Source organism: Peromyscus maniculatus, chromosome 12 (genome assembly GCF_049852395.1).
Source record: "Peromyscus maniculatus bairdii isolate BWxNUB_F1_BW_parent chromosome 12, HU_Pman_BW_mat_3.1, whole genome shotgun sequence".
In the NCBI taxonomy this organism is placed as follows: Eukaryota; Metazoa; Chordata; class Mammalia; order Rodentia; family Cricetidae; genus Peromyscus; species Peromyscus maniculatus.
This window is the reverse complement of record NC_134863.1, coordinates 29810760-29838750: the sequence shown is the minus strand read 5'-3', so window position 1 is coordinate 29838750 and position 27991 is coordinate 29810760. Positions and strand designations below refer to the sequence as shown.

Sequence of the window (27991 nt, the reverse complement as noted above, 5' to 3'; positions counted from 1 at the left end):
CCAGTTGCTGTACCACTCACCATATGAACATTATTTAAGCATTGACTGTCCTTGAGAATATAACCTGTGGTCACAGAAACTGAGCCTGGCCCTCACCCTGTGCAAGTACACAGAGAAGGAAGAATGAGCAGGCTTCTTTAATACGCAACCGCTAGAGAACTTAATGGTCCGCTCAAGCGAAGGAACATCAGCGAAACACAAAATTCCTGAGTTTCTATTCAAGGAGAAAAGCTGAACTCTCCATCAGAGATGTACATTCCAAAGCAGCAGAAATCTGCCCACAGCGCTTCCTGCTCAGCAGGGCAGGTTCAGGCAGCATCAGACTCAGCCCATGTGAGATGCCTCCTCCCAATCACAGACCACCCTTCCGTGGGACTGGAGCTCCAGAGAACGCAGTAGGGTAGAAAAGCACCTTGGGCTGCTGTGCACCTCAGAGTGAGTCAGTGCAGCCCAAGGTCGGGAGGAGAAGGGAGAAGAGACCACCCCACCCGGCAGCCACTATGTGAGTACAGGAACTTCTCAGGGAAGCCTGCTGAGCTCTCCGCTCTCCTGGGAGCAGGGAAGTGGGATTGAGCAAAAGGGGGGGGGGGATATACCCCAAATGGCTAGAGTCTGTCCCTTTTGTCGTTTGAGATCTTGTAACTCTTCTGGGAAATGTTCTTTCGATAATTACCTGTGCCTCTTCGCCTGACAAGAAGTTCCCTGTTCTTGTCAAAAATCATTTGGTCTGACAAGCCTTGAAAGAATTTGTGAGGCAGTTTCTTCATGCGTCTTCCCTGCAAACAGTTCTGCTTTCATCAGTGTGTGGTCTGGAATAAGTCAACAGATTAGTTTTTATCTAATCAAGGCCACTTTTAGGGACCGATGTTTACTGTTCGCCAATGAGTCGACCCACCAGGATCTGCAGGTCCTCGATACGCATTATTTTTATTCTAGTACTTCTACACAAATTGTTTCAACTAACACTGGTATTATTGGGTATTTATACTTTTATGATTCTGTTTGTAAGCCTAAATTTCCATTTATCAGTAGCTTTAGGTATTTTTAAGAACATTTATGAATTTTTATTAATTTTAAGGTCCTTATAAAAAGTCAGGGCAATTGCTTGTGGACCGTTTCTTGCTGAGTAGAATTGATAAGCACAGCCGGAAGAAGACACTGTGTTTCTCGCCTCTGCATCATTTCATTTTCACAGGTAACACGGTGGCTGTACTTTTTCTAGTTCCATGAGAAAGCAGTTCTCCTCTTCATTAATCTTCCTAATAAGTGTAAAAATGCTCCCCCGACCCCTTACAGCACACTGTTTGGCTTTCTGCTGTACTAGGCTTACAAAATCAACTTATCAACTTTCCTATATTTTTTAACTATGTAGAAAGGCTCATAAACATTTAGATAGCAAGAAAAGTTAGGCAACCCGTAGACCAAAAAAAAAAAAAGTAAGTGAAACATCAATTTTTTTTTCCACTTTTGCTTACATTCCGAGCAACAGCTTAAATCCACGGCAGAATCAGCTGTGCCCAGCTCTGGAATCCAGGCCCGATGGCTGTGCAGGCCGCCCAAAAACCCGATGAGCCAGCCAGTGCTGCCTACCAGGGGCAGAGACCACGCTGATGAGGAAGGCCCCTGATTTGTCTTCCTCTCTCTCTCCCTCTCCCCACATCCCTCCCTCCCATTTTCTTAATCCAAATTTCTCTAGCATGAGTTTGAGGTGTGGTTTGTGTATTCTCCGGTGCAAGAAACTTGAGTAAGAAAAGGAAGTAATGAGTTGGAAAGACAATCTCATGACGGGTAGGTGAGCCTCACCTCTCTTCTGCTCTGAACATCAGCTTGTGCGGTGAGCAATTGTTTTTAAACCTATTCAACGTGTCTGGAGCTATCAACACCCTGGGTGTGAATAACTTCATAAGAAAAGAAAAAAACTTAATGAACGCACAAGAAAAGAAAAAAAAACATTTTTAACCTCTAAAAAAAAAAAATCAGCACTTCTAAAAGCAAAGGTCCTCCCAGGGTGTTGAGCAATTAAATCACGGAGGTGCTGGGTCACTGGGACTTGTTCTTCATTAGGGTGGGGCCCCTTACATGGAAACCCGTAAAGGGAGGCACACAGTCAGCCAACGGTGCCGTCACTGTTAAGTGTGCACAGCCATTTCTCTGCTCTCTGCTACCTGACGCTTGTGTAATTCATCTCAGCCTGCCTATTTCCTTTCTAGTACGGCCAGGTAAGGAAACTGAACATATGTGAGGGAAATGGTATGTGAGAATAGTGTGGGACGTTTCAGAAAGTCACAGTTGTGAGCCAGTCTCTAGCGCTGTGTGCTGAACGGAATTCAAGATAAGAGGACATCTTACATCTCTGGGAGTCATCTATCCAGAGAGAAAGACCCAAGCCACAGGTGTGCCTGTGCGTTCTCTCTCTCTCTCTCTCTCTCTCTCTCTCTCTCTCTCTCTCTCTCTCTCTCTCTCTCTCTCTTGCTCTCTCGCTCTCTCCTCTCCTCTCTGTCTCTCCTCGTCTCTCTCTCTCCTCTCTCTCTGTCTCTCCCTGTATCTGTCTCTGACTCTATGTGTGTGTATATCTGTGTTTGCCTCTTTTCCCTCCTCTCTCCCTCCGTCTCTTTACCTTTTCTTTTTGTCGTCGTCGTCGTCGTCGTCATTGTTTTATGTTTTGTTAGGTAGACACTCTGCCACTGAGGTACATCCCCAGCCTTGTTTTGTGTTTTGAAACTGGGTCTCTCACAGTGTCACCCGGACTGACCTCTAACTCAGAGCTCTCCTCTCTTGGCCCCAGAGTGATGCAAATGCAGACACGTGCCACCACACCCTGCCTGAGACTCCAGGCTTGACCAGGGAGGTTTGTCTTTTTAAGTCGTACTTCCTTTTGGGGTCTGTTTCCTTCCGGTAGTACCTTTCTTCTCCTTCTGACGATCAGTAAGAAGGAAGATCTAATGAAATCACTCGCAATGAGGCATTGCTATTGATAGCTCAGCAAACTCGCCATGATTCTCCTGGAAGTTTTTGCATTTTAGTCGGGAGCCTAGGAGTGATTCTGTATCTATGGTGTCTCATGAATTAGAGGGAAGAGAGAAGGCTGAGCAGGAGAGGAGGAGTGGGAGAGGGTGGAAGGCTCCCTCCTGGTGGTTTTGTATACAAGATTCCCTTAACTGTGAGAATAAAATCAGGTCAATGGCAGGGGAGTTAAACGCCTCTCAGTTTTAAATATAAATGGAAACATCTTATCTTGAAAAGAAGAAATATTAGGGCCAGTGAGACGGCTCATCAGGTAGGTGCTTGCCTAGCAAGCCTGATGACTTAAGATCAATTCTAGAACCCATTGAAGGAAGAGAGAACCAACTCTCTCAAGTTGTCCTCTGGCCTCCACACGTAGGTGATAGCATGCACACACCCATATTCACACAACACATACACCAGTGCCTGTGTGTGTGTGTGTGTGTGTGTGTGTGTGTGTGTGTGTGTGTGTGTGTGTGTGTGTGTTGATCTATTAAGAGGAGCTTGATCTTAAGGAACTGGATTGCTAGATTGTGCGATTTTGGCTACCAGCATGTCTGACATCTACACAACAGGTCAGCAGCCTAGAAACTCAGAGTTGATCATGCAGATTGGAAACTCAGGCTGGGTTTCTATGTTATAATCTTAGAAAGTAGGCCACTGTTTGCACTTACAGCCTTCAAATGGCTGGGGAAGGCCTTCCTGAGCTACTTTATTTAAAATCTACTGACCCTGCAGGTGCAGTGGCACACACCTTTAATCCTAGCACTTGGGAAGCTGAGGTGGGAGAATCACAAATTCAAAGCTAGTCTGGGATACACAGTGAGACCTCATCTAAAAAAAATAGCCTACTAATTTAAATGTTACATCTGAACAAAAGAATTTTCATAGCAATACCTAGACTGGTATTTCAAGGGATGAAAACATAAAAATAAAAAACAAGCCAAAACTAGGCACCATGTCCTACCCAAGTTGACGCATAATATTAGCAACCACAGAAACTGGAGGGATGGCTCAGCAGTTAAGAGCACTTGTTGCTTTCCCACAGGACCCAGGTCAGGTTCGATTCTCAGCACCCACATGGTGGCCGACACGCCCCACTCTGTGTCAGGAGACCTGACATCCTCTTCTGACTTCAGAGGGCACCAGGCATGCATGTGATACAGACAAAATGCTCACCCACATAAAATAAATAAATCTTCTTAAAAATTGTTTAATTAACCCTAGTAAGAAGTTTATTCAATACTTCTTTATCAAACATGCGAAGAGAACAGTTTGTAGCCTGTGTGTGGAGAAGTGCCTGTTTGTGCTTTCCCACTTCTTTCTCTTCTTGGAAAGGTAAGATAGTCATAGTGTCTTTTAAAACATAACTACCAGGGGACTGGAGAGATGGCTCAGTGGTTAAGAGCACTGGCTGCTCATCCAGAGGTCCTCAGTTCTATTACCAACACCAACATGTCCGTTCACATTGGTCTGTAACTACAGTACTAGGGGATCCGACCCTTCTGGACCCTGTGAACACATAGTACACAGACATACATGCAGACAAAACACCCACACACATAAAATAAAATAAAAGGTTTTTAAAAAGCTAAAAATAACTCTCACAATAGAACTTCATCAAACCTTTTGGCTTTAATCCAAAACATGTACTAGTCCACTCTTTTCTCCAGGATTTGTTTAGTTTGGAAATAGGGTTTCACATACCCCAGGCTGGCCAGGAACTCACCATGGAGTTGAGGAAGATTTCGGCCTTTGCTTCTCCTGCCTCTGCCTCCCAGTGCTGAGATAACAGACATGTGCCACATCTGGTTTTATGTGGTGCATGGAATGGAACCCAGGGCACTGGATGGATGAAGCAAGCACCCTACCACCTGAGCAGCATCCCCAGCCTCCAGGCATTTATGAGCCTTCACACAAATCCTGTCTCCTTTTCCCTCCGTACTAGGAGCGCATCTTTTTCCAGATATCCTTCTAGTTGTGTGTGACAGAAGTAAGTTCACTTGTCCGTTGTCCAGGAACAATTTCTAGACTTCCTCCATTGACTCGGGGTCCCTTTGCACAGAGACTGTACGCTGTCAACATCCGTTGTGGCCAGGGCTGTCTGACTCCATAAATTCTTTGGGTGACTGTCTTCTGAGCTTAGGGATCTGCTTACATTTTTCTTTTCTGGTAGTCCTAGAACACTGGTTTTGGACAAGATGGGGAGCTGGTGGGGGGTGCTCTGGGGTCACAGACTCCCTACTCTCTTCCAGCTGAGGAAGCACCACTTTGAGCTGCTCTTATATACTAGAGTCCAGACTGAAATCGTGTATCTTCATTTCCTTTGAAATCACGGCTGTGCTGTGTTGTGTTGTTTGTTTTTTAAATGAAACCACTGCTTTTGCTGCCTTCAATGTTTCCTGGCTTGTCAGAGCTCCTCTGACTGCCTCAAGAAGCTGAGGCAAAAAGCCAAGAAAATTAATATTGGCCAGACAACCAATATGGGCCTGAGACCTTTGCATAGTCTCATTTGATTTTTGCAGAACTCTTGATCCTGGGCCTTGTAATTCTCCTTAACAGATAGAGCTCAACAGGAGTCCTGGTGTCCCAGAACCAAGTGATCAAACTAAGAGTCAAGCCAAGATCTAGCCAAAGCCCATATTCTCTCTGCTCCTCCCTATTCCTTAACTTCATCTGCAACAAGCTCTAGGCAAATCACTCATTCACACGTTCAGTTACGCGCTCACTTCTTCAAACAAACATCCATGTACTTTTTCTCTTTATTCAGAAAAATGCCGGAATGCCTCCTGTGTGTCAGACACTATTGCCACTCTGGGAGCGGAACAAGTATAACAGAAACCAGTGCTTTCCATTGGGGAGCCTCTTGCTATAACACTCAGGAAACCCTCCATGGGAAATACTAAGAGTAAAGGGTTTGCAGGAGAGTGCCATTCAAGAAGGACACAGAGGGAACGTGGGGAGTGAAAAGTCTATTAGAACAGTTATTGATGCCATGCCTAGGCAGGCAGAGGCAGCAGCATGGTGGAGCCTCGGAGAAATGTTCAGGCCCCAGGATCAGAGACAGACAACATCGCAGGGTCTCTAAAGAGAGGAATCGGGGACCACATGGCGGAAGTGGGGTCTCTTTTTATACCCAACTGGGGATGTGGGAGCTTTCAAAGCACAAGCCTGAACCCAGGCTCCCTGGAAGGAGGCAGAGAAGGCGAACAGGATGTGTAGCCACCAATACCTGCCTTTAATGTAAGCTCACATCCCAGGTGACAGATCCAGGCACCTGGAAGTCTGTCCATTAGAGACTCACAGACAGTATCCTTGTAGGGTTCCTGCCAGCATCTATAGAAGAGAAAGAGCTGCTGCGAGCTATGCCAGCCTGAGCAGCAGCTGGATTCTAACGTTACGTTCTTACAGAGGGGAAGAAAAGAGACAGAAAGCATCCCCTGTGCGAGAGAAACCTCAGAGGTCATGTCTTCATCACTATGGTCTGAGTCAGAGGGCTCAGCAACGGCCAGGGCACAAGGGCAAGCGTTAACTGGGCAGGAATGCTGATGGAATGTACAGACACCCTCCCTGAAGACAGACGTGCAACTTGGTACCTGACACTAGCCACACCCCAGCACAGCTAGGAAGCTTTTTTCTCTTCTCCTAGTGAGTTTTTTTTTTTAACCTCTTCAAGCCAATCATGGAAACAAAAAGAATCACAAAAGGGTACGAGTGGGTGCGAGGCCTCCAGTGCCCTCTGGCAGAGTAGCTGCCCATCAGTGACAAGGCTCCTTGACCTGGGAGTCCTTAACAGTCCTTAACAGTAGGACCAACCAGTCATCATTAGTACCTCCTCCCTATGTTCCATGGGTCTCTAGGGTATTAAACATAACCTTAACCCAAGACCCTCTCCTTTCCAAACTGGTCATCATTAACAATGTCTTGTTTGTAAACCATCTTAGTATTTGATGATCATAATAGTCCTGTGAAATAACTTGTATTCTACCCATTTTATAAATGAGGAAATAGACCCGAGGAAGATTGGTCACTGTTCAGAGTAACTCTGGACAGGAAGGCTTGACTTCGAATCTGGCATCCTGCCGCCTAGTTTAGCGTGCTCAGCATTAGACCACAACTACCAGACTATACCGTGACCAACAGGAAGCTCGCATTTGGCTTCCTCTAGACATTTATGGCTATGAGAGGGTTGCCACAAACACCTACTTCATCTAAACAGGAGACAAAGCCAGGCATCGTGGCACACTTGGGAAGCCCAGGTGGGAAGCTCACACGTTTGAGGTTAGTCTGGACGATCGCCAAAGACCCTATCGCCATGAAAGAGCACGCAAGTGGCTGAGGAAATGCTGTCAAACGCCGGTCTCCCACTGACTTCACACTGCACCCTTTATCTCCAGAAAGTAGAAGGGAAAGCTATGGGCTTGGAAAACATCTGTACGGGATCCTGGATAACAGTGGGGAAATATTAGTGTGTTAATGCCCCATGAAAAGGCTACGGCAAGAAACTAGTCAAGTGTTCGAGGGCAGCCTGGCATTTCTGACCTTTGTCAAGACAGGCTCTTCTGAAGAGAGAAAACGTATGTGTTCTCTTTGTCCCCAAGTTGGCAAGGAAGCTAGACAGGCATTCCTTTTTCTACTTAAAGTGTTAGTGTTGTGTCAGGGCTGCTAAACTCTGGTGTTAAATAACTTAGAGTCAGGATGACTCGGATTTGACTCTGGGTCCTGGGCTTTCTGGCAGCATGGCCTTGAGCAAATGAGTCTCTCCGAATTTATTCATTGTCAAGATGGAAGGGAAAAGGTTCTCTGTCTAGATCCTTAAGGAGTATGTATCCTGTGAAATCTCAACAATAGGGATGCTCAACACAACAACACCAGTGTGGATGGGGAAATCTCACAAGGCCCCACCCCTAGATGCAGAGCTGTAGGCAGTCAATGGCTGCTGAGAGAGAGAACCCCTTTTCTCTGTGGCCAGCCCCCAGATGGGTCATCCAACCCCAAGTGGTCAACCCTAAATACAGGTTCATAGGAGTAACACTAGATGGGTTCAGTAGGGTGTGTGTGTGTGTGTGTGTGTGTGTGTGTGTGTGTGTGTGTGTGTGTAAAACAATAATAATTATAGAAGTCATAAATTTGAGAGGGATTAAGCAAGCACAGGACGAGTTAGAGGGGAGAGGAAAGGAAGTGTGAGTGATTGTAAGTACAGTACTCATGCATGAAACTCTAAGAAATGCAAAACATTTAAAATTTTAAAAGGAGTGCAGCCCAGCCAACACAGATTTTAACCCACTGACTCTCATTTCAGACTTCTGACCCCAAGCTGTCAGATATTATATTTGTAAGATTGAGGAAATCTGTTACTATGGCAATAAGAAACAAGCACAGATTTTTTTTTTTTTTTTTGGCAAAAATATCCATTTATTAGGTCTATTGAGAAGATGAACAAAAGGTACTTGACACAGAATAGAGAGCACTGTGGGCGCTGGTAGGTGGCAGCTTGCATTCCTTTTGGTCATTTTGGAAAATAAGCATAGTTCTCTTTAGAACAAAACAGAACAAAAATAAAAGGATTTATTTTTAATTAGGTGTCAGGGAGTAGAGTGGTACATGCACGAGCATGCAGGTGCCCTTGGAGGCCAGAAGAGGGCATTGGATCCCCTGGAGCTGGAGCCACAGTCTAGGTTCCTCCCAGGTTCTTCTTGCCCAAGACCAGCTTCCTGCCTGCCCCCTCCCTTCTCTTCTCCATGCTGGTCGGCATTTTCTCATCCTAATTCTGACTCTGGGAATTCTCCCGTGTGGTGCTGATCTGTCGTTGCCTCTTATTCCACCCGGCTTTAGCCAGGAAGCCAAACAGTAACTACCCACTTCTAAAGCTCGGTGACAAAAGCATCTTTGGGAAATCATTGTCAGTCACTGGGGCAACATCCCTTGCTCAGGATCCCTTCAGCTTCCTTCTGGACCAGTTAAGACCCCTTATTGCACCTCTACCTGGTCCCCTTCCTTTTTCTCCGCATCCCTCAAAGCTTTCCCTTAATTAGCACTGGGTCCAGTGAATGTGCTTTTTAAATCCATGTTGCTAGAGTCCCCCTTTAGATTCCCTGAAAGAAAGAAAAAATTCTCTGTCCTTTGAGGCCAACGAACCACTACCAAGAGACGGCTGTGGGACAAATGGTTGCAGAGTCAGTCAGTACACGGCTGGTCAGTGACAGTGTTGAACTTGGCCTCTCCAGATATTTGCCCTTTACTCTCTGTTCCTATTATCCGAATTTCTATCTTTCAAAGTCGGGTTATTTGTGTGTCTGGTTTAGAGAGCAGCCCAACTGGTCAGGATTAATGTCCGTGCATGCCAATACTGAACTCTACAATGTAACTGATCCGGCTGTACCAGTTAGGTTCTTCCTGGCGGAGCCTTCTGGACGCCGTAGGTTCTACCCTTCTGATGTGGAAGAATTATTCCAGATAAATAAACGGCATCTCTAAGCAGAAACTCCGCAGGGTGGGTGGTGTCGAAAGATGGTGTAACAAGGGCCCAGATTCTTCTGTTTCTTTGACAAACATTGACGGAGGAGTTTATGTGCCAAACCCTGAGCCAAAAACACTCATACATTTTTAACTCCTTAAATAGCCACGGCCTTTAAGGTAAAAAGAAATAGAAAAATATTTAGTAATTTAGTTTAAATTACTTAGGCTATTAATACATTATAGTACAACAATGGAGTTAACATTTATCAAGGCCGGAGTCGTATAAGAGACTTGGGCTGAAGGAGATGGCTCAGCAGTTAAGAGCACAAATTGTTCTTCTAAAAGGCCTAAGTTCACGTCCCAGCACCCACACCAGGTGACTCACAACAGCTTCTAACTCCAGCTCCAGGGGATCCAAAGCCTCTGGTCTACACAGGCATCCACACACACACACACATACGGCATACACTCACACAGACACATAAACACACCTGATTTTAAGAAGGCAAACATGAAGGGGAGAAATAAAACAAGCAAGACGCTCCTCCCAGCAGATCTTGTCCACAACCCAGGAGTTCAGCCAAACTGGCTGACGCGCTATCTTGTCTTCACGTCGCTCTTCAGAATCTCCTCCCTCACTGGTCCTCTCGTTGGAATGCCTACCGTCCATCTCACTTTCCCCCTTCACATCCTCCTCTCCTCTCCTGATCCAAAGGCTGACTCTATAATCAGCTAGGCTGGAGTCTTTCGCACCCAGACCCCACTCATGTATTTAGACATCTACTTAAGTATTATAGCTACTTGAGAACTTAGCTTCTCTTCTAGCACAAAATCCTAGAATGTAACGATCTTCCTTATGCATCTTTACGTGCCCCAACATGCACTTTTGTAATTTAATACCTTTAGACTTATAATGGCAATTAGTTTAAGTGTCAAGGGATGTGAACAGCCTTTCTCAGTGTCTCAAGGGCAGAAGCCAAACCGATTGACCCAAACACTTAACCTTGTGTTCCTTCCAGAGGATCCTCAAGGAGACAGAGGTCCGTGTTTAGTTGCATCTGGCATAAACAGTATAAATAGTGTCTAGGAGCTAGTGTAAGCTGCAGGGAAGAGTGTGGGCCTTGGAGTCACACAGACCAAAGACGCCACCGTATCTGCTATCGCTGGTCTATGTGGCCTCAGAGGTACTGATTTATCAGTTAGTTAGGTTTTGATTTCCTGGTGTGCAAAAGAGCCTCCTTCTCTCCCACACTGTTGCTCTAGCTGGGTTCTGAGAATCTGGTATGTACATGAGGTTCCTAGAAGAGTGCACAGGGGAGCTAAATATCCCTCTTTTCTCTGCATGTCTCCTATATAACAGAAAACGTTGTTATGTGCAACTTATGTCTTTTTTAGCATAACAAAATATTTAACATCTACCCACAGGCCGTAGTGATCTCAGCCAACTCTTTTTGTTTCCCTGTGGCTGCAGATGGCCTTGTCCAAGCATGGCAGAGCCCATACCAGGGACTATCAGTGTCTGTCAGCCTGGTCATCACCATGACAGACCTACTTTTTGTTCCCCTGGGAACCTTGAAGAATAATGACTCAGGATAATGACACTGGAGGCCTTCATACCCTAAGGACTCCTGATAGGCACTGATCAAACTCTGACAGCCTTTATTTTTATAAAGGCCTTTTTAAAAATCTTTATAAAACTTCCATGATTGCTGACCTTGGGTATCAAATTGCTACCATTACTAAAAGCTCTCACAACTTTGATTTGGATGCAAAAAAGGAAACAGGTGATGTCATGACTTGGTGACGGTGTAGACATTGAAGCAATATTTGCTACCTGCTCCCATCAAACTCTAACACTCTGAACTGTGTCCTCAGCTTGTGGGAACTCCTGAAGATGGCCAAAGATGATTCCACTGTTCGCTGCTTACAGGGCCTGCTGATTTTTGGACATGTGATTGTTGGTGTAAGTCATAAGTAGTTTTCAAAAAAATCGTATTCTTCTTGTAAGCATGGTTTTTAGATTAATTAAAAGTGAAAGTTTAAGAAAATGATATAATTACTGCTCCCCTTTATAGCACCTTCATTTTAAGAAATGTGGTAAGAAATATACTTGCTAGAATCTTAAAATAGCCATATATAACTACCTGTTATGACAGAACACCATGATCAACTTTAAAATAGATATTTCCTTTCCAATTTTAAGACATAATGAATTTAAGAGTCGTGTTCACCAAGGTCAACATCCAAACACACCTGCTGAACATTCCTTTATGCTTCTGTTCAGTTTCACATTGGTTTGACTTGGGGACTCTGTTATTGAAGGTGCTGGGATAGACGTTCTTCTGTACAGAGTGTGAGAGTGTCTCAGAGGCCAAGCTGTGTGGGCATGAGGGTAAGGGAAGAGCACTAATCAAGGAGTCAAGAGAGCTGGTCTGTGGCTCCGTTCCATTTCTGCCTCTCTATGTATAGCTGTGGATGAGTCATCATCATTTGGGGCCATGATTCCTCACCCATAGAATATGAACACTGGGAAGACAGTCACTAGGATTCCAGAACCACTGTGACAATGGCCAGGACACTTCAAGTATTACAACAGAGGAAGATTTGCAATGAGACAGGATATGGGGAATAACTTTCATACAAGAAAGTGCTAAGTGGGTCATATCACAGGGGCTTAATGGATGGTCTGAGATTACCTAAATCTTTTCCCAAATAGCAAACAGACAGAGTTATATGTGGAAGAAAGCATCAAAGACAGAGGGTATATGAAGAAGGGAGCAAAGTACAAATAGTTGTTGGATCTCCTGGCAATGAGGAATCCATTGCATAAAGCCTCTGTAAGGGAAGGGACTTGGCTCTAGAACGTACCCTGCCCCCATCCCCTTCCCAGTGCTCTGTTCTTGGCCACCAGCCTGACAAATCCATTCGTGGCTTGTTTCCAGATGTGTGGCATCGCCCTGACGGCAGAGTGTATCTTCTTTGTATCCGACCAACACAGTCTCTACCCACTGCTTGAAGCCACCAACAATGATGATATCTACGGGGCAGCTTGGATAGGCATGTTTGTGGGCATCTGCCTCTTCTGCTTGTCCGTTCTAGCCATTGTAGGAATTATGAAGTCCAGCAGGAAAATCCTCTTGGCGGTAAGACCTTACAAGGCTCTGAGAGCTGGAGGTGTAGCCCAGTTGATAGAGTGCCTGCCTAGCACACATAAGTTCAAACCTTAGCACCGTATTATCTGGGTATGGTATTGCACATCTACAATCCTAGCACTCTGTGGGTAGAGGCAGGATGATCAGAAATTCAAGGTAATCCTTGACTGTGTAGCAAGTTCAGGGTCAGCCTGTGTTACAAGGGACTCTTCCTCAAAACAACAACAACAAATTCTCTGCAGTTGTTTTCCTGGGCCGATTTTGCTGAACTGTTTTTTCTCCATTGAGCACAGAGCTTTGGTTTGCACTGAGCTAAGTGGAAGAAGAGTCCCAGGTAAGTGGTAAAAACAAAAAAAAATAAATAAATAACAACAAATGGAGATCCCCTGTTGCGAGATCATCCATGCAGGTTGTAAAGATGCCCTCCATGATTGCAAGTTCAGGTGCCAGTAAAAATAACTGAAAACAGAAACACCTGTAGGTGGTCTAGTGACTATGTGCACCGATACATTCTTCTTCACCTACCGTCTGCATGTGCCCAACATTCGCAGCCAGGAATTATACGAGCAGGAGAAAAGACACAGGCAGGGGGGAGCCTTTTTGTTTGATTTTGTTCTTCCCTTGAACAGCTTTAAGTATTAAGTATAAAGTATACTAGTTTTAAGTATTGTTTTAATATTAGTCAAATATTGGTATGTTAAGATACAAAACAGACATGAAATTTTCAAAGCAAACCAGAACCTTCCTGAAGGCTTTTGAGTTCAAGGCCTACGGTTTTTGTGCGATGGCCCGGACTTCCCACACTGTCACTGGGTCTGCCGTCCAGGAACCCTGGAAGACCCTGAACAGCACCATGGGAAGTGACCCAGTTCACACCACTCTGTGGTCTCAAGCCACTCACTAGATCACGCTCTGCCTTTGCAAATGGAAATGTTAGCCAGCAGGGAAGAAACTCACTTGGGTCTAGACCTCCGCCTTGTGCTCCTGGGCCCCAGGCCATCAGTTTATGCCATCGTGACCACATGCACATACACACTCACCCACCCACCCCTCTTTCCCCCTGAAGTCAATCTCCTACCCTGAGTCCCACTTCTACAGAAGAAGCTCGGCCGCTTAAGGGACTTTGCTGGTTCACGTCCCTAAGGTAAAGCATTGCCCTAGTGCCTGGGAACACAGAATATTTACCTTCTGTGACCCCTTTGGGTGAGTTAGTTCCAGGGCAAACACACCCACTCTGAGAGAGCGGGGCCGGGGCGGGGGGGAGGGTGATGGAGTGGGGAGGGAGAGAAGAGGGGGATCTTCCTCAAGACAGCTTCCACTGCACCCTGGGCTCCTTCTGGGCCAGCCATATGTGTCTGACAAATCAGAACTGAGCCGGGGAAGAAAGGCAAGGAACAGAGTCCTCTCTATGGAGCTGAAGGAGAAATGCCTATACCAATGCCTCCTTTCTGTCCTAATTGTAGAGGATCCTGAGGATCTGTGAGGGGAGCCACCAAGGCTCTAGACAGGAAACAAGGGCAACAGCCAATATGGGGGTGGGGGGTATGGGTCTCTGGTGTCTCAGAAGGCCCTTTTTACTGATTTTTTTCACCGAGGCGATTGCGTTTGTTTTGGTTTGTTTTTAGGGCCAGATAGTGAAAGCAGCAAATGGCCCTGACCTTTGAACGCACAGATACCCCACAAAAGGGAAGACAGCTTCCCCTGTCTTCCCCCCACTGACTCCCATAGTCCTTCTGCACAAAGAGGACATAAGGGGCAACAGTGCATGTATAAAAGTGTGCAAGGCAGAGATCAAGTTCTCACAAGAGATTGACACGCACTGAAAGGCATCCACTCGCTGTTCTGCTGTTTTCCAGCCAGACACTGGGGTCAGGGCTGTGCAGAGCTGGCCACCCACAGTGGCTCGTCGCCTGCACGCACAGCATAAGCAGCGCACAGAGAGCTCTGCTCTGCCCTCACCAGAGATGGTGTCACACGGGCCGGTGGCAGGAGCTCACCAGTGAGTCTCCATGACTGAAGGCTGCCTGCTTGTTACAGCTGAGCCTGGGTAGGAAAGACACAGGGCATTGAAGGTGTTCTGTCATCTTTTCCTGGCTTCCGTAGTTCTACATTCTCAGCAATCCATGAAGACAGTGACTCCCACTTAGATGAGATTTACAATGCTTGGTGTCGTGTATGAAGCACCAAGGCTGTCTTGCCAGTCACTGTGTGTGTGTGTGTGTGTGTGTGTGTGTGTGTGTGTGTGTGTGTGTGTGTACACGAAGACTCTGAACCCACCCACACCCACCCCTGCACATTCCTTCATTGTTTATATCAGCTCCCCCAAGTTAAAATCGAAATGCATGGTGCTGGATGAGAAAACTCTGAATTGAATGGCCATTTCTCTAGAGATAAGCCGAGAACCGAGCTGACCCACATGCCACCTTGTCCCTAGTACCTAGCACTAGCCTTGTTCCAAGCACCTGATCAAAGAGAGCTTGTACTACTCAGTACTTGGGTATTACATTTAGACGAATGTTGCTAAAACTCACAGGAATCACGTGGCGGGATTTCTGTTCTAATTCTCTGTTTCCTTCCCAGTACTTCATTATGATGTTCATAGTGTATGGTTTTGAAGTGGCATCTTGTATCACAGCAGCGACACAGCGAGACTTTGTGAGTATGGTCCCCAAAGCATAGAGCAAAAATGACAGCCACACTGGCTGGCACGGGAGCAACCGACATGCTTTAAACCCTGGCTGTGTGCTGGTTATGCTGATATGCACACTATTAATGAGTGCGTTTTTACTGAATACTCAGAAACCTAGAATGGGAAGTATTGCTTGTCTTTTCTAAATGAAAAGAGAGAGGCGATTCCTTCAGAAAGAGCAAGGGACCTTAAAAGCAAAGAAAGTTATCTAAAGACGCATAACTGACAAGTGACCACAGCAAGACTTCCGATCCTAGGAAACCTGATTCCCAATGCCCAGCCTGTGATCCCAGCATTGGTCATCACTCGACCATGCTGTGGCCTCCCTGCACGTTCTGCCTTGTGGAAGACACAATTCAGACTCTTTCTTGTTCTATTTCTCACTGTTTCCCTAATCTATCCCATCTTAGAACACCCGTCTACCCCAGTCAGGCGGTAGTTTCTTCTATGGAAACCCGCAGCAGCCCCAGCCAACTGTGCTCGGTGCCCAAGTTTAGCCTCTCTCCAAGAGGATGCTCAGTGTCCTCGACAACCGGCTCCGCAGAAGATGTTGCCTTTCTTGGGAGCAGGTGTGCTGAGGCTCCCTCTTGTGTCTTCCCCAACCCCTGCAGTTCACAACCAACCTCTTCCTGAAGCAGATGCTGGTGAGGTATCAAAACAACAGCCCCCCAACCAATGATGATGAGTGGAAAAACGCCGGCGTTACCAAGACCTGGGATAGGCTCATGCTGCAGGTAAGGCGTGTGGTCCTGCGGTGGGCCACTGCACATCTGAACCAGGAACAACCTGAATGTGGGTGGGAGTGAGGTCAGTGTCTCCAGCGGCTTCCTTCAGGTAGAGACTTGTTCCTGGCTGGGTCAGAAATGCCTCTTGTTTACTGGTGAGGGTGAGGAAGGGGGAATGCTAAACACAACTCAGTGAGGCCTCGGGATCCATATTTTATATCAAGCTATAATGCTGATTAGCCGACCTTTATAGAGTGTATGTTAAAAAAACATTAGATTAATAATATGTTCTGCCTCTTATGATGTTAGGTCTCCCTTACATTGACAGAACAGGGGGCCTTCTCTCCCCCCCCCCCACAGCAAACTCAAATAGTGATAGGTACTTGTCTCACCTTTTATTATCTCCTATGAAGAATTCTGCTAAGTATCAGGAGATGTGATTTGATTTAATCACCCAGTTTTAAGTGGCCATCATTCCATATATCCAAACTTATTCCAAATACTGTCCCCTGCCTGTCTTCTTACCCTCATGTGCCCTAAAAACCTAGAAATTGATTAGGTTTCCCCCCTTCTCTGCACAGCTTCTATATTCTCTCTTCCCTTGGTTCCCTCTTTGTTCAAACACTTGAAGTCCACGCCATCAGCCTGTGGTCTCCTTACTGGGGCTTTTTATCACCACCTTCCAGTCATCCCCTGCTTTCACTGAGGATTACAGTATTGACAATGCATGTGCATGCATACACACACACACCACAACACACACAACACAGAATTAGTCTGTTTCCTGGTTAGCTATATCCTATATCTAAATGGTGAAATTGCACGTTATTTCAAGATGATCTTTGTCCTTAGATTTGCTTGGCTATATTCATTCTAAAAGTTGAAGGAGGCCTATAATTTTTGCTTCCTCCCTGAAACATTTTAGCAGATAATGGTAAGGAGAGAACACAGTATGGATTTTATAGCCTCTCTCCAGTGTGTACAGAGTCATGGGCATCAGATGTGTGTCTGCTTGACCCCCTTTTCTTATGTAGAGGGACAGGTGTGTGCCACCAGGTCTGAAATATTTTTCCAGTTTACTTTCTCCTTTATAAATTGAGGTGCTGAAACGGGCCTTTAATCCCAACACTCAGGAGGCAGAGGCAGACAGGCCTCTGTGAGTTCAAGACCAGCCTGGTCTACAGAGTGAGTTCTAAGACAGCCAGGGCTACTCAAAGAAACCCTGTCTCAAAAAATAGATAAATAAATAATAAATAAATAAATATAATGCATAATTACTCTAGGAAAATATTACAAATACATAAAAGGAAAACAAGAATAATTGCTAATGATGTCTTTACTACTAAAACTTTTCATTTTATGATTTTTAAACAACTTATTTCTCTGTAAATGCCTATTAAGAGTTTACTACAAGCTAGTTGCTGTACCAAGTAAATTAATTATATTAACACACTTGATCCTCACAAAAATTCTGTAAGATAGGTCCTATATTCATTTCAAATTTATAGTCAAATGAAATAAGCCTTAGAACAGTGGTTCTCAAACTTCCCAATGCCACAATTCTTTATTGTAGTTCCTCATGTTATGGTGACCCCCAAGCATAAAATTATTTCATTGCTACTCCATAACTCTGATTCTTTCTTTGTTTTGTTTTGTTTTTTTGAGACAGGGTTTCGCTGTGTAGCTTTATGCCTTTCCTGGATCTCACTCTGTAGATCAGGCTGGCCTCGAACTCACAGAGATCCACCTGCCTCTGCCTCCTGAGTGCTGGGATTAAAGGCGTGTGCCACCGCTGCCTGGCTGTCATAACTGTGATTTTGCTACTGTTTTGAATCATAAAGTAAATATCTGATATGCAGGATATCTGATATGCGACCCCTGTGAAAGGGTCAGTCCAAACCCTAAGGGGTTGTGATCCACAGGTTGAGAACTACTGCCTTAGAAACTTACAGTGTTATGTTCATTAATGGCTGGTAAATTAAAAACATAAAAACCTTGAGCTCCAGCTTGGAAATATTTGAGTCATGTAAGATATGGTATGCTTTCTAGTACTCTGTCCACAAAGCTTTAGGTTGTGACATTGATGGCTTTGGTATGGGTCATAAAGATAACGTTGTGTCTCTTATCCTCTGGCAGGACCACTGCTGTGGTGTAAATGGTCCATCAGACTGGCAGAAATACACCTCTGCCTTCCGGGAGAAGAATAACGATGCTGACTTTCCCTGGCCTCGGCAGTGCTGCGTCATGAACAAGGTTATGGAGCCTGTCAACCTGGACGCTTGCAAACTCGGAGTGCCGGGTTATTACCACAGTCAGGTGAGTCCCTTCCCCTCCGAAGACCTAGCAGGAAGTGCTTCTGCGCTTTATGAAGAAAATAATGGTCAGCTGTGAGTAATGTCGTAAGGAAGTCTACATGTTTCCCTACACCTCGTGTTATCTAGTTCCGTCTCTGTGAGTGCTCATTTAGAATCTGTGTAATGTCTAGAATTGGTTCTATGAGAAATATCTGCATTAGAGGAAGGCATGCAAAATGTAAATCGGAAAGGTTGATATACGAAGAGAATATTATTCAGCTCCAAAACAATGGCAGTTGCTGAGGTCAGAGGCGGGCAGTGTCTAGCAGGATTAGATTGGAGATTTGGGCTGAAATATTTACATGCATATGGTTTTTATCAGAGTGCTTCTGGGCTGATGAAAGCGTCCTGATGATGATCACGAAACACTTACTGAGGTCTTCCTGAAGGCCAGATGTTGTGTCCTGTGCCACACACAGACTATAATGCCTGGGGTGCTCCAACATCACTGCTGGCTGTGCTCTGTGGTCTGTACATGAGCGAGAGAAGCTAATCGGGCCTTGCCCGAGTTCACACAATTAGTAAATGCCTGCCAGGCTTCAACCCCAAGCCATAGAGCTTGAAAGCACAGACCCCACATCCATAAAGGCTTGGAAATAGTCCTCCAAAGTCTTAGTGAGCTTTCCCAGACCCTGTAAACCGGCATCTGTTGACACAGCACACCGAAACACTCTGCTGCCCTGCTTTGGGAGTGGTCAATGTGAGGAAGCCTAGCAGTACGTCAGTCTGTCGAATAATTGAGAAGCATCAGGCTTTTCCCTACAGAAGTAATGCCACAAGCCATCCATACATCTGCAGTGAGTGACGCCATTGTTACACCTGGCAGGTACCTGGACTGCAAGTGGATGTGTTCATTCACAAAGGACATGGGAGTGATACCGACGATTTTGTAGCAGAGCAACCCTCACTGAGCTTTATAGCTACCTTGTTATGGCCTTGTTTTAGTCAGTTATACTCGGGCTGTAATAAAAAAATAAATGTATTGCTTATAATCAGCATAAGATGTAACCATCACTCCAACTATTCAAACTACTCATGAAACATTCAAAACATGAAATGTTTTCAGCATTGGAAGTGGCCCATGCACACCAGTCTTTACTGAATTACAGTCATGTGCCAACAGTGTCTTCTCTCTAAAAGGGACAAAAAGGGCATCCACCTTCCAATTATTGCAAAGCCTTGTCTTCCCCCTGCAATACAGAACACTCCAGCTATGAAAACCTACTAAAACCACTTACTCAGGCTTAGATAGGTGCGTTTGAAGGCGAAACACAAATTCACTCCTCTTCTTTCGACTGTTTTGGGACCTCCACACCCATCTGGACACCGTCCTTTGACCTTCCCTGCCTTCCGTGTCTCCATCTCCACCACCAGCCAGCTGAAGCACAGGCATAAAACATCACCAGTCATCCCCACTCTTCAACGGAGCTCCCAAGTTCTGACATCTCTCCCTCTCTTCCTTCGCCCCCACTTCCTCAATCTCACTCACTCTTCACCCTGAACCTAAGCAGATCTATCAGCCTGACTCCCCCTATCTCGCTCCCCCAGATTCCCATACATCCCCACTTTCTGACATACAGGTGCTGCTAATTCTGCTCCAGCAATCCTTGGCTACACAAGAAAACAGTCCACCCAATATCTGCTATGCTTTGCTGCTGTTTTTCAATGTACCTTGTCCATGACTTTCTATGAGCTGCCTGAAGGACTGCGTTGCTTAGTTCTCTATCTCCAGTACTTGACGCAATGATTAGCACAAGACAGATACTCAATAACTGTTCGGTGGGTGGATAAGGGAATGAAGGAGTGGATGACTCCCCCTTCCGTAAGCATGCTGAAGCTTTTCAACACTCGCAAGGCTCCAAAGTGTGGCTACGGCTATAAAAACTGGTAAAACTAGAAAAGAGAGTCTAAGTATAGTAATGAGGGAAATCAACCAGAATTCCACATAGTAGGTCAAATACACACACACACACACACACACACACACACACACACACACACACACACACACACACACTTAGGCTTCATAAGCATTGAAAAATGCTACATACAAATTCTGATGACTTTACCTCAAGAATATTAATATATACTAAGAGTGTAAAGTCCTAATGAAATGATTAGCCTCCTGGAAACTCAGTAATGAGTTGGAAAACTGGAGATTTTGACTGTGAGTCCCACAAAGACAAGAGTCCTTTCTGTCTTGCCCCAGCTAAGTGACCAAGTCAGGATCCAGCACGTGGCATAAATTGTCTTTTACATATAGTATTTGATGAATGATTACCTCCCAAGATTTTCAAGAGAATGGGAGTGTTCTGTGTTTTCCAAGTGAAGATTGTAAACATTAATTAGTATCTTTTAATTGTCTGTTTTCTTGTTCTTTCATTTATTCATTCATTTGTTTAAGATAAGATGTCATTCTGTAGCTCAGGCTGGCTTTGAACTCTTTATGTAGCTCTGAATGGCCTTAAACTCATTATTATGTAACTCAGACTGGCTTTGAATTTATAATTCTCTTGCCTAAGCTTCCTAAATGCTGGGATTACAAGCTCTCATTCTGTAAAGTATTGTTGGGTACCTACTAGATGCCAAGCACTCAAAACCTCTGCCCTTGTGGAGGCTGCTTTTTATTATAGATGACAAATAAGGAACCCACTGCACACAAATACACAAATTCCAGGAAGTGGCAATGCCAGGGGCAGACATAAAGCAGGGTTTGTAAATGGAGTATGATAAAAAGGAAGCTGCTTTTTCTGCGGCTGTCCAGAACGCCTTTGTTGAGATGATATCTGCAGAGTTCTGAATTATATGCGGAGATGGGGAACTGGAGTGTTAGGGAACACTTCTAAGCAAAGGAAGCAGCCTGTACAATCCTTAGCACTTTGGAGCCTTACAAGGCCAGAGTGATTGTGAGATGTCTAGAAGGGATGGTTAAACCTAGATCTACTGAGTGGGGTCAGATGTGCTAGGCCCTGTCCCATGATCTGCTGAATCAGTAACACAGGAGGATGCCCATGCATGCTCTTCTTGGAGATGGGCTTAACCCTCAAGTGAGGCCCTGTAGGGGCCAGAGTGGTACAAGGAAAAAGACTTGGGAGTGTCTGCATTTGTGATACTTTTAAATAGACCCTAAAGGATTTGCTTATGTGTTGAATGTTGGATAAAGAAAGCAAGGAAAATTTCAGGAGTCTTCATTTGGGCATTCTGCAATGTAATAGAGGAACTGAGGGAACTATTAAAGCACAGGGGTGGAGGAAATCGGCATGTATATGGCTTAAGAAGGTGAGGACACCGAATCATGGGAGACAGAACCTCAAGTGCACACCTGTAGCCACTGGGTGGAGCCTGAACTTCATGGCCAACCTAGAATAGTTGTTGAAATTTGCAGACAAATCCAGCACACTTGCCTCTGGACCTTTTCAGTGCATGGAATCGCCGGGCTTGTGCATTTCCTGGGTGTTCCCTGTGATCCCTAAGATTGTGTAGAGTCCCTTAGATGGCAACTCTAGCCTTGCGTGGTTGTCAATTATTAATCCAATGGCATCAGTTCTTATCTCTGCTCTAGCCTCTCCATATTAATGTAACTCATGCTGCCTTCCCAGGGCTGCTATGAACTGATCTCTGGACCAATGGATCGGCATGCCTGGGGAGTTGCCTGGTTTGGATTTGCCATCCTCTGCTGGACTGTGAGTATCCTCAGCACATGTTTTATTTCAGAAAGGGGCAATAATGAGAGACCTTGAGAAGGTCCCTCGTTAATTCAACAGTCCTAAAAAGTCTGGACACCAATTCTTGCAGCTAAGGTAGTCAGAAGACTTCTACCACCAGACCAAGGATGATGGGCTCCCTTGAGGTGGGGGATGGCAACCTCCCTCCCAGGGAAAGGATGGGCCTACTCTAGAAACCCTTCTTCTAGATGTCCCAGATGAATCCACCTGGGCTTCTTAGTGAACTCCAGCTGTGTTCCACATTGAAGTCATTCATTGCAACTAGACTTCAAGGCCCATCCTGTCACCTCTCTAGACAGCTTCTGAGGCCCAACATTAGCTGTCTAGCTCCTTTCCACGGTCTCATCACTTTCTGCTGCCTCTCTGTGAGGAAAACACAGGGAGGTCAGAGCCCTGGCTCCCAGCCCTGGCTGCATATTGAAACTTCCTAGACAGACAGAACCTGTATGTACCAACCACTCTGTGATTCTTCACTTGATCCTACAGCTGGGCCTGGGCACTTTGTTTTATTTGGCTTGTGTTTGTGTTTTGATTTAGTAATTTTTCTAGATGATTCTAAATTTCTGTTACAGCTGAGAACCATGATATTTGGGAAACAATCCCAAACTTTGATACTGGTTACTCTTGTACACCTTGAAATGTGTTAAGGATTTAAAAATATATATATATATTTTTCTCTATGTGGCCAGTGACTACTGACATTTATTTCCACTAAGTATAATGACTGAAAAAATTAAATATTTAATAGTTACGAGTTCATATAAACAACATAACCCTGATAAGAAAATAACAACTATTTTACAAAATGAAAAATTCGTGAAGTAGTATTGCTTTGAGTGTTCCTCCGATCCTGTCGAAATCTGGCTTCGTAAAGGAAGCTGGGTCTCTCACAAGTGCTCCTTCATTCACTCTATGCTAACACATCACCACCGTTGAAGGACAGGAAGAAATTAGATCCTTCATTACAGTGTGTCGTTATAAACAGGAATGTTTTGGTAACCTTATTCAAGATGAATATCATGAATATTCCTTTGAAACTGTGTGCCCTTCTGTACAAGCTTCTTCAAGATCAGTTGCAATACAGAATCTGAAACTAGATTAATGAAGAACTTTCTGTACTATTTGCACAAATCTTGGATCAATACCTAAGTCACGAACTGGCTGTTTGGGGAAATGCTGCCTCATTATGCTTCACAGCATTTGCTGGTGTTTGTTGATTTCTTTATGGGACACCAAAAGATCATATTCATTAATGCTGTCACCCTGGAAAAGATCTCGAATAGGATACTATCAAACCCATGGCAGCATATCAATTAATTCTCCAGAGATCTGACTTTTTGCTTGAAAACTCAAATTTATTATTCATCCACATATTGTTAAGTGTTTTCCTTGAGGTAACAGACTAATTTTGTAAGTTTTGAAGAAAATATCTGCCCAAATATCCAAGCCTAAATAACCATAACTTCTTAACTTTTTTTTTCAAATAAAAATGGTGTTTTAAGAAAAACAAAGTTGGGTCAATGTATAACCAACTACATATGTGATTCCCTTTTGCACAACTGTATTTCAATACGCCATGGGACTTGGTGTGTTTTTTATCATACAGAATATTAAAAGGATGGGTAATCAAAGGTCACAGTACAATAGGATCGGTAGGTTTGGTTGCTCCATGAAGGACGATCCCAGATAAACCCCTGCCTCTGCCTTCTCCCCACAAGCGCACAGCCATGCAGAGTACACGGAGAACTAATGCAGTTCAGTGCCTCTGCCTTGTCTCTCTCTGCGACTTGGCAGTCTTACCTTGTGCTGATCTTGTATCACCAGTGCCCATGTAAAAGACACTGACGAGGCAAATGAAGTCCTGTTACCTAAATATTCTTGACCTCATTGGCCCCTGAAGGGTGTCTGTGTATTATGCTTTGGAAAGTACTGAGCGAGAGGGTATAAAATGAGGGAGAGGAGAGAGAGCTGTTCCTTCAGGAAGTGTTTTATGATCACTCTTAGGAGTTCATGTCTGTTGTGAAACAATGTCCCAATGCATATTTGATGCTGCCAGAGGCCGAGGGCCAGCTGTTCTTAGTTCCCCAACACCTAGCCTAACAGAGTAAAGGCTCAGTTATTTACTAAGTCCATTTAAATGACAACAGGGAAGTGTCCATTGGTCCTGTGCTACCACGAGTTACAGGACCTTTAAAGGCTTTTGAGCATCATGGGGTTGCCAACTGACTGTACACAAGTATCAAACTCTAAATGATAGATATTGTAAATCTCCTGAAATTCAGGAGAGGGGGATAAGAGCTAGAGATATCGAGGCTCTGCTATGGATGAGACATCATGTCAGCTAGTCTTCACACGAAACGCCCTCAAGATCAATAGGTCTGCCCAACAAGGAACCGTCCTTGAGAAGAACTCCTAGCATAACCAGCTCACCTCTGCTCACAGAGGGGTTTCCTGTTCTCAACCTGTGTGTCGCAACTCCCTTGTAGATTGCATATCAGATATTTATATTATGATTCATAACAGTAGCAAAAATACAGTTATGAAGCTGAGAACCGCTTCCCTAAAGCCTGTTGGGTTCTATGTCTTTGCGTTTGTTACTTCCCTGTGCTTCAAATTCTTCAGAGAATTTTGAGAACAAATGTGCCCGGTGCATACAAGTTATAATAAACATCAGGCCCAGGAATTATTTCATTGTCTCCCTCACAGCTCTAGATCTGAGGGAGAGGGAGAAGGTATGAAGTTTATTTCACGCAGAGACTGGGGCTCAGGAAAGTAAAATGGCAGGGCTAGGATCCCTGGGAGTAGACGGTAGATCTGGCACAGGCCGGACTTTCCAACTCCACACCTGAGTGAGAGGTCTTAGGCTCTGCGGGAGTCTTCAGAGGCAGTCATTCCAGGTGGCAGGCATTTTAGGAGGAAAGGGTTCCAAGATTAGAAGGAGAAAGTGACCCAAATGCCTGGAGATGTAGCTCAGTTGGTGAAGCACCTGCTGAACACGCCCAATCCCCCAAATTATACCCCAGCTCTGAACAAAGCAAGTATGGTTGCCATGCCTATAATCCCATTACTTGGAAACTGGAAGCAGAAGGGTCAAAATTCCAAGGTTATCCTCAGTTACGTAGCAAGTTCAGGGACAGCCTAGGCTACAGGAGACCCCATCTCAAAAATAAACAAATAAATAAAAATCAAAAAGATAAATAATCTATGCAGTTTCTATTGGTAGCTGGAGGGCCAGCCTCTAGTCACTACCAGGGTATGAAAAAAAAAAAATCCACAAATTCAGTGAGGGCTAAACCTTTTCTATCTGAGGGGGAAAAAATAACAAAACACACTCTTTCTGCTGGTAACTTTCTCTTTTACTTCATATAAAAAAAATCTCTTTCTCTGAAAATCTGTCTTCACACAGCTACATCTCTTAACATACAGCTATATATCTCTCTTTGCAAACACACATCTCAGAATCTCTTTCTGAAAAATTTCTTTTGCTCTCTCTCCTGCCTAGCTTCTCATTCTCTTTCCTCAGCTCCTTCTGCACACCCATGCACACACACACACACACACACACACACACACACACACACAATCTAACACACACTCACAACTAACTCTTTCCACAGCTCCTCTACACAGCAGCATCTCCTTCACACTGCTCTCTCTCTCTCTCTCTCTCTCTCTCTCTCTCTCTCTCTCTCTCTCTCTCTTTCTCTCTCTCTCTCTCTCTCTCACACACACACACACACACTTCTACATTATTCACTCACTCTCTCACCTTACTCTCTCTCACACAGCCACACTCTGGACAATTATATGTTACATTTTCAAGGTCTGACCCATTCTCATAACATATGATAAGTCACGCAGTTTTTCTCAGGCTAGGAAGCTCGTCCTGACTGACCAATGAGTAATGCTTGGCCAAACACGTAGCCTGAGTGGTTAGCATTTCCAAGCAGAGAATGTCATTGAAATTCAGGACTTAACAATCAACAGTAGTTTGCTGAACCTTGAGTGGTTGGGGTACATGCAGAAAGAGAATTACTGCAGAGGGTTATGTCTACCAAAGTTGCTTCATATTTGACCTTGATTTAGCAATGAACACCTGGGAATTTGTCCTTGTGTATTCTCAGCTGCTCTGTTTTTGAATTTGTTCTGAAATCTAAAATTAGCTGTCTTTGTGACTGAGAATACTGTTACTTTCCTGTGTCAGCTATGAAAAATATTCTAGTATTATCAGAATTATACAGATTAAGCAGAAATCATCTTCCTGACTATCCACAGCAGTGTGTGTGCCCAAAGATGGGATATTTTCTCTCGATAAACACACAGGCGGTAGGGAGAATACCCATAGCTGTTATTAAGGAAGAAATGAAGTGGCACATGAGAGAAATTACAGACAGAAACAACCAGTCATTTACAGTCAGTGACTCAACAGCCTTTCCAGGTAGGGCTCCCCATCAGGTGGGTCTGGTGGGTTGACCTGTTAAATACTAGTTGTCACCTGCTGTATACTCCCCTGGCCTCCTGCAAGTTTCCAACTAGAAACAGTATCACAGGAGAGTCCTTAGCTTTGATAACAGGCAGGAAGAATTTCCCCAAGGCTATTTCAGTGCAGAAATGGGTAGAGTACTTGTGAAGTCAGAGAGAGAGCGTAGGAAGTGCTGGGCACACAGGGAATGGAGAAATTGCTCTGAGTGGCAGATTGTAAGCAATGCTCTCACGTGGAATGGACACAGCCGCAGCTGGCCCCTAAGATTACCGTCACTTAAATTACTGCTAGAAACTCCATGTCGCCTAAGTCTGAACAAAATGAATGTCATTGTTTTATATTAAGGTGGATGTTTTTACAATCCTGTCTTAATCGTTTGTTTTCCTTTTCCCATTTTAATTCTAGTTTTGGGTTCTCCTGGGTACCATGTTCTACTGGAGCAGAATTGAATATTAAGCACACAGTGTCTCCGCCATACCTCCCTCCTCGGGTGACTCTGGATTTGGTGCTGGAGCCCGCTGCTTCATCACATGCCTTCTGTGTGCTCCATAGCGACAGATGCTTTTCTCACTCAAATGCCAGTTCAGGTGGAATGGGCTTCCTTTAGACTCTCAGGCTGCTGCAGTCCTCAGCAGAAATATTTCTCATCCTTGGCTAACGTTCTGCAACATATTTATGTACTATGAGACAGAAAATTTGGAGAGTGGAGATGACTCTCATTCCTGCTCATGTTTAAGGTGGGGGCACAATGACATTCGAGGGAATCTGCCTTACCATCATAAGCTCTGTCTGCATTTAATAGCAAACTCAAGAAACAGGGAGCCTGTATCTCTTACTATTTTCTTCGACCTTGCAAGGGTTTTGCTTGTCACCGTGTGGACTGGGGGAGGGGGGGAAGGGAATTGCAGAGCTGCGCCTCTGCTTCTGGTTCTGCCACGGCTTCTGTCTACACTGGCGGTGCTCCTGACACACCCACCACCTTTGGATACTTTTTATTCTCTGGGATGATCCTTGATTTTCATTTAATAAGCGTTTCCAACTTCCTCTCCTGCCCTGTGGAGTGACGTGCATTTAGCAACTTCATTCTCGGTTAATTGAAAGTATATAAACGTTAGGGACATGGACACTGCCCATTTCACACCAGCTCAGTCTTTGCCCTCAACGGTTTCAACGTGGAGATCCAAGTCAGCTATTAGAGCAGGTGATTTATAGGAACTTTTGTTTGCTGTCAAAATAGTTTGATCCTGCAGGAAGTCCTGACAACTCACCCTTGTTTGCTTAACAAGAGGCCCATAAAATATGCCCACTTCCTCTGATTTCAACTGGTCCTGCGTGAGTCTAACAAAACAGGGTTTCCAAAAGAAGAGCCCCAACTGTGGGGATTAAAGCAGAAGAAGTGGG

General features: G+C 44.7%; 1 protein-coding gene across 2 annotated transcripts; it reads left to right on the top strand.

Annotated features, from left to right (window-relative positions):
* Nucleotides 1-4: 4 nt before the first annotated feature.
* Upk1b (uroplakin 1B) lies at nt 5-27906 on the top strand. Of its 2 annotated transcripts, XM_042259300.2 has the most exons (9): nt 5-502; nt 1079-1195; nt 11338-11425; nt 12405-12605; nt 15195-15269; nt 15915-16037; nt 18165-18344; nt 21982-22065; nt 26996-27906. In XM_042259300.2, exons 3-9 carry the CDS (start codon nt 11357-11359, stop codon nt 27044-27046), a joined length of 783 nt encoding a protein of 260 aa, XP_042115234.1. In that variant the 5' UTR covers nt 5-502; nt 1079-1195; nt 11338-11356; the 3' UTR covers nt 27047-27906. The 2 variants fall into 2 exon arrangements, with proteins under 2 accessions (XP_042115234.1, XP_042115233.2); XM_042259299.2 differs by lacking the exons at nt 5-502; nt 1079-1195 and adding an exon at nt 7162-7284.
* Nucleotides 27907-27991: the final 85 nt, after the last annotated feature.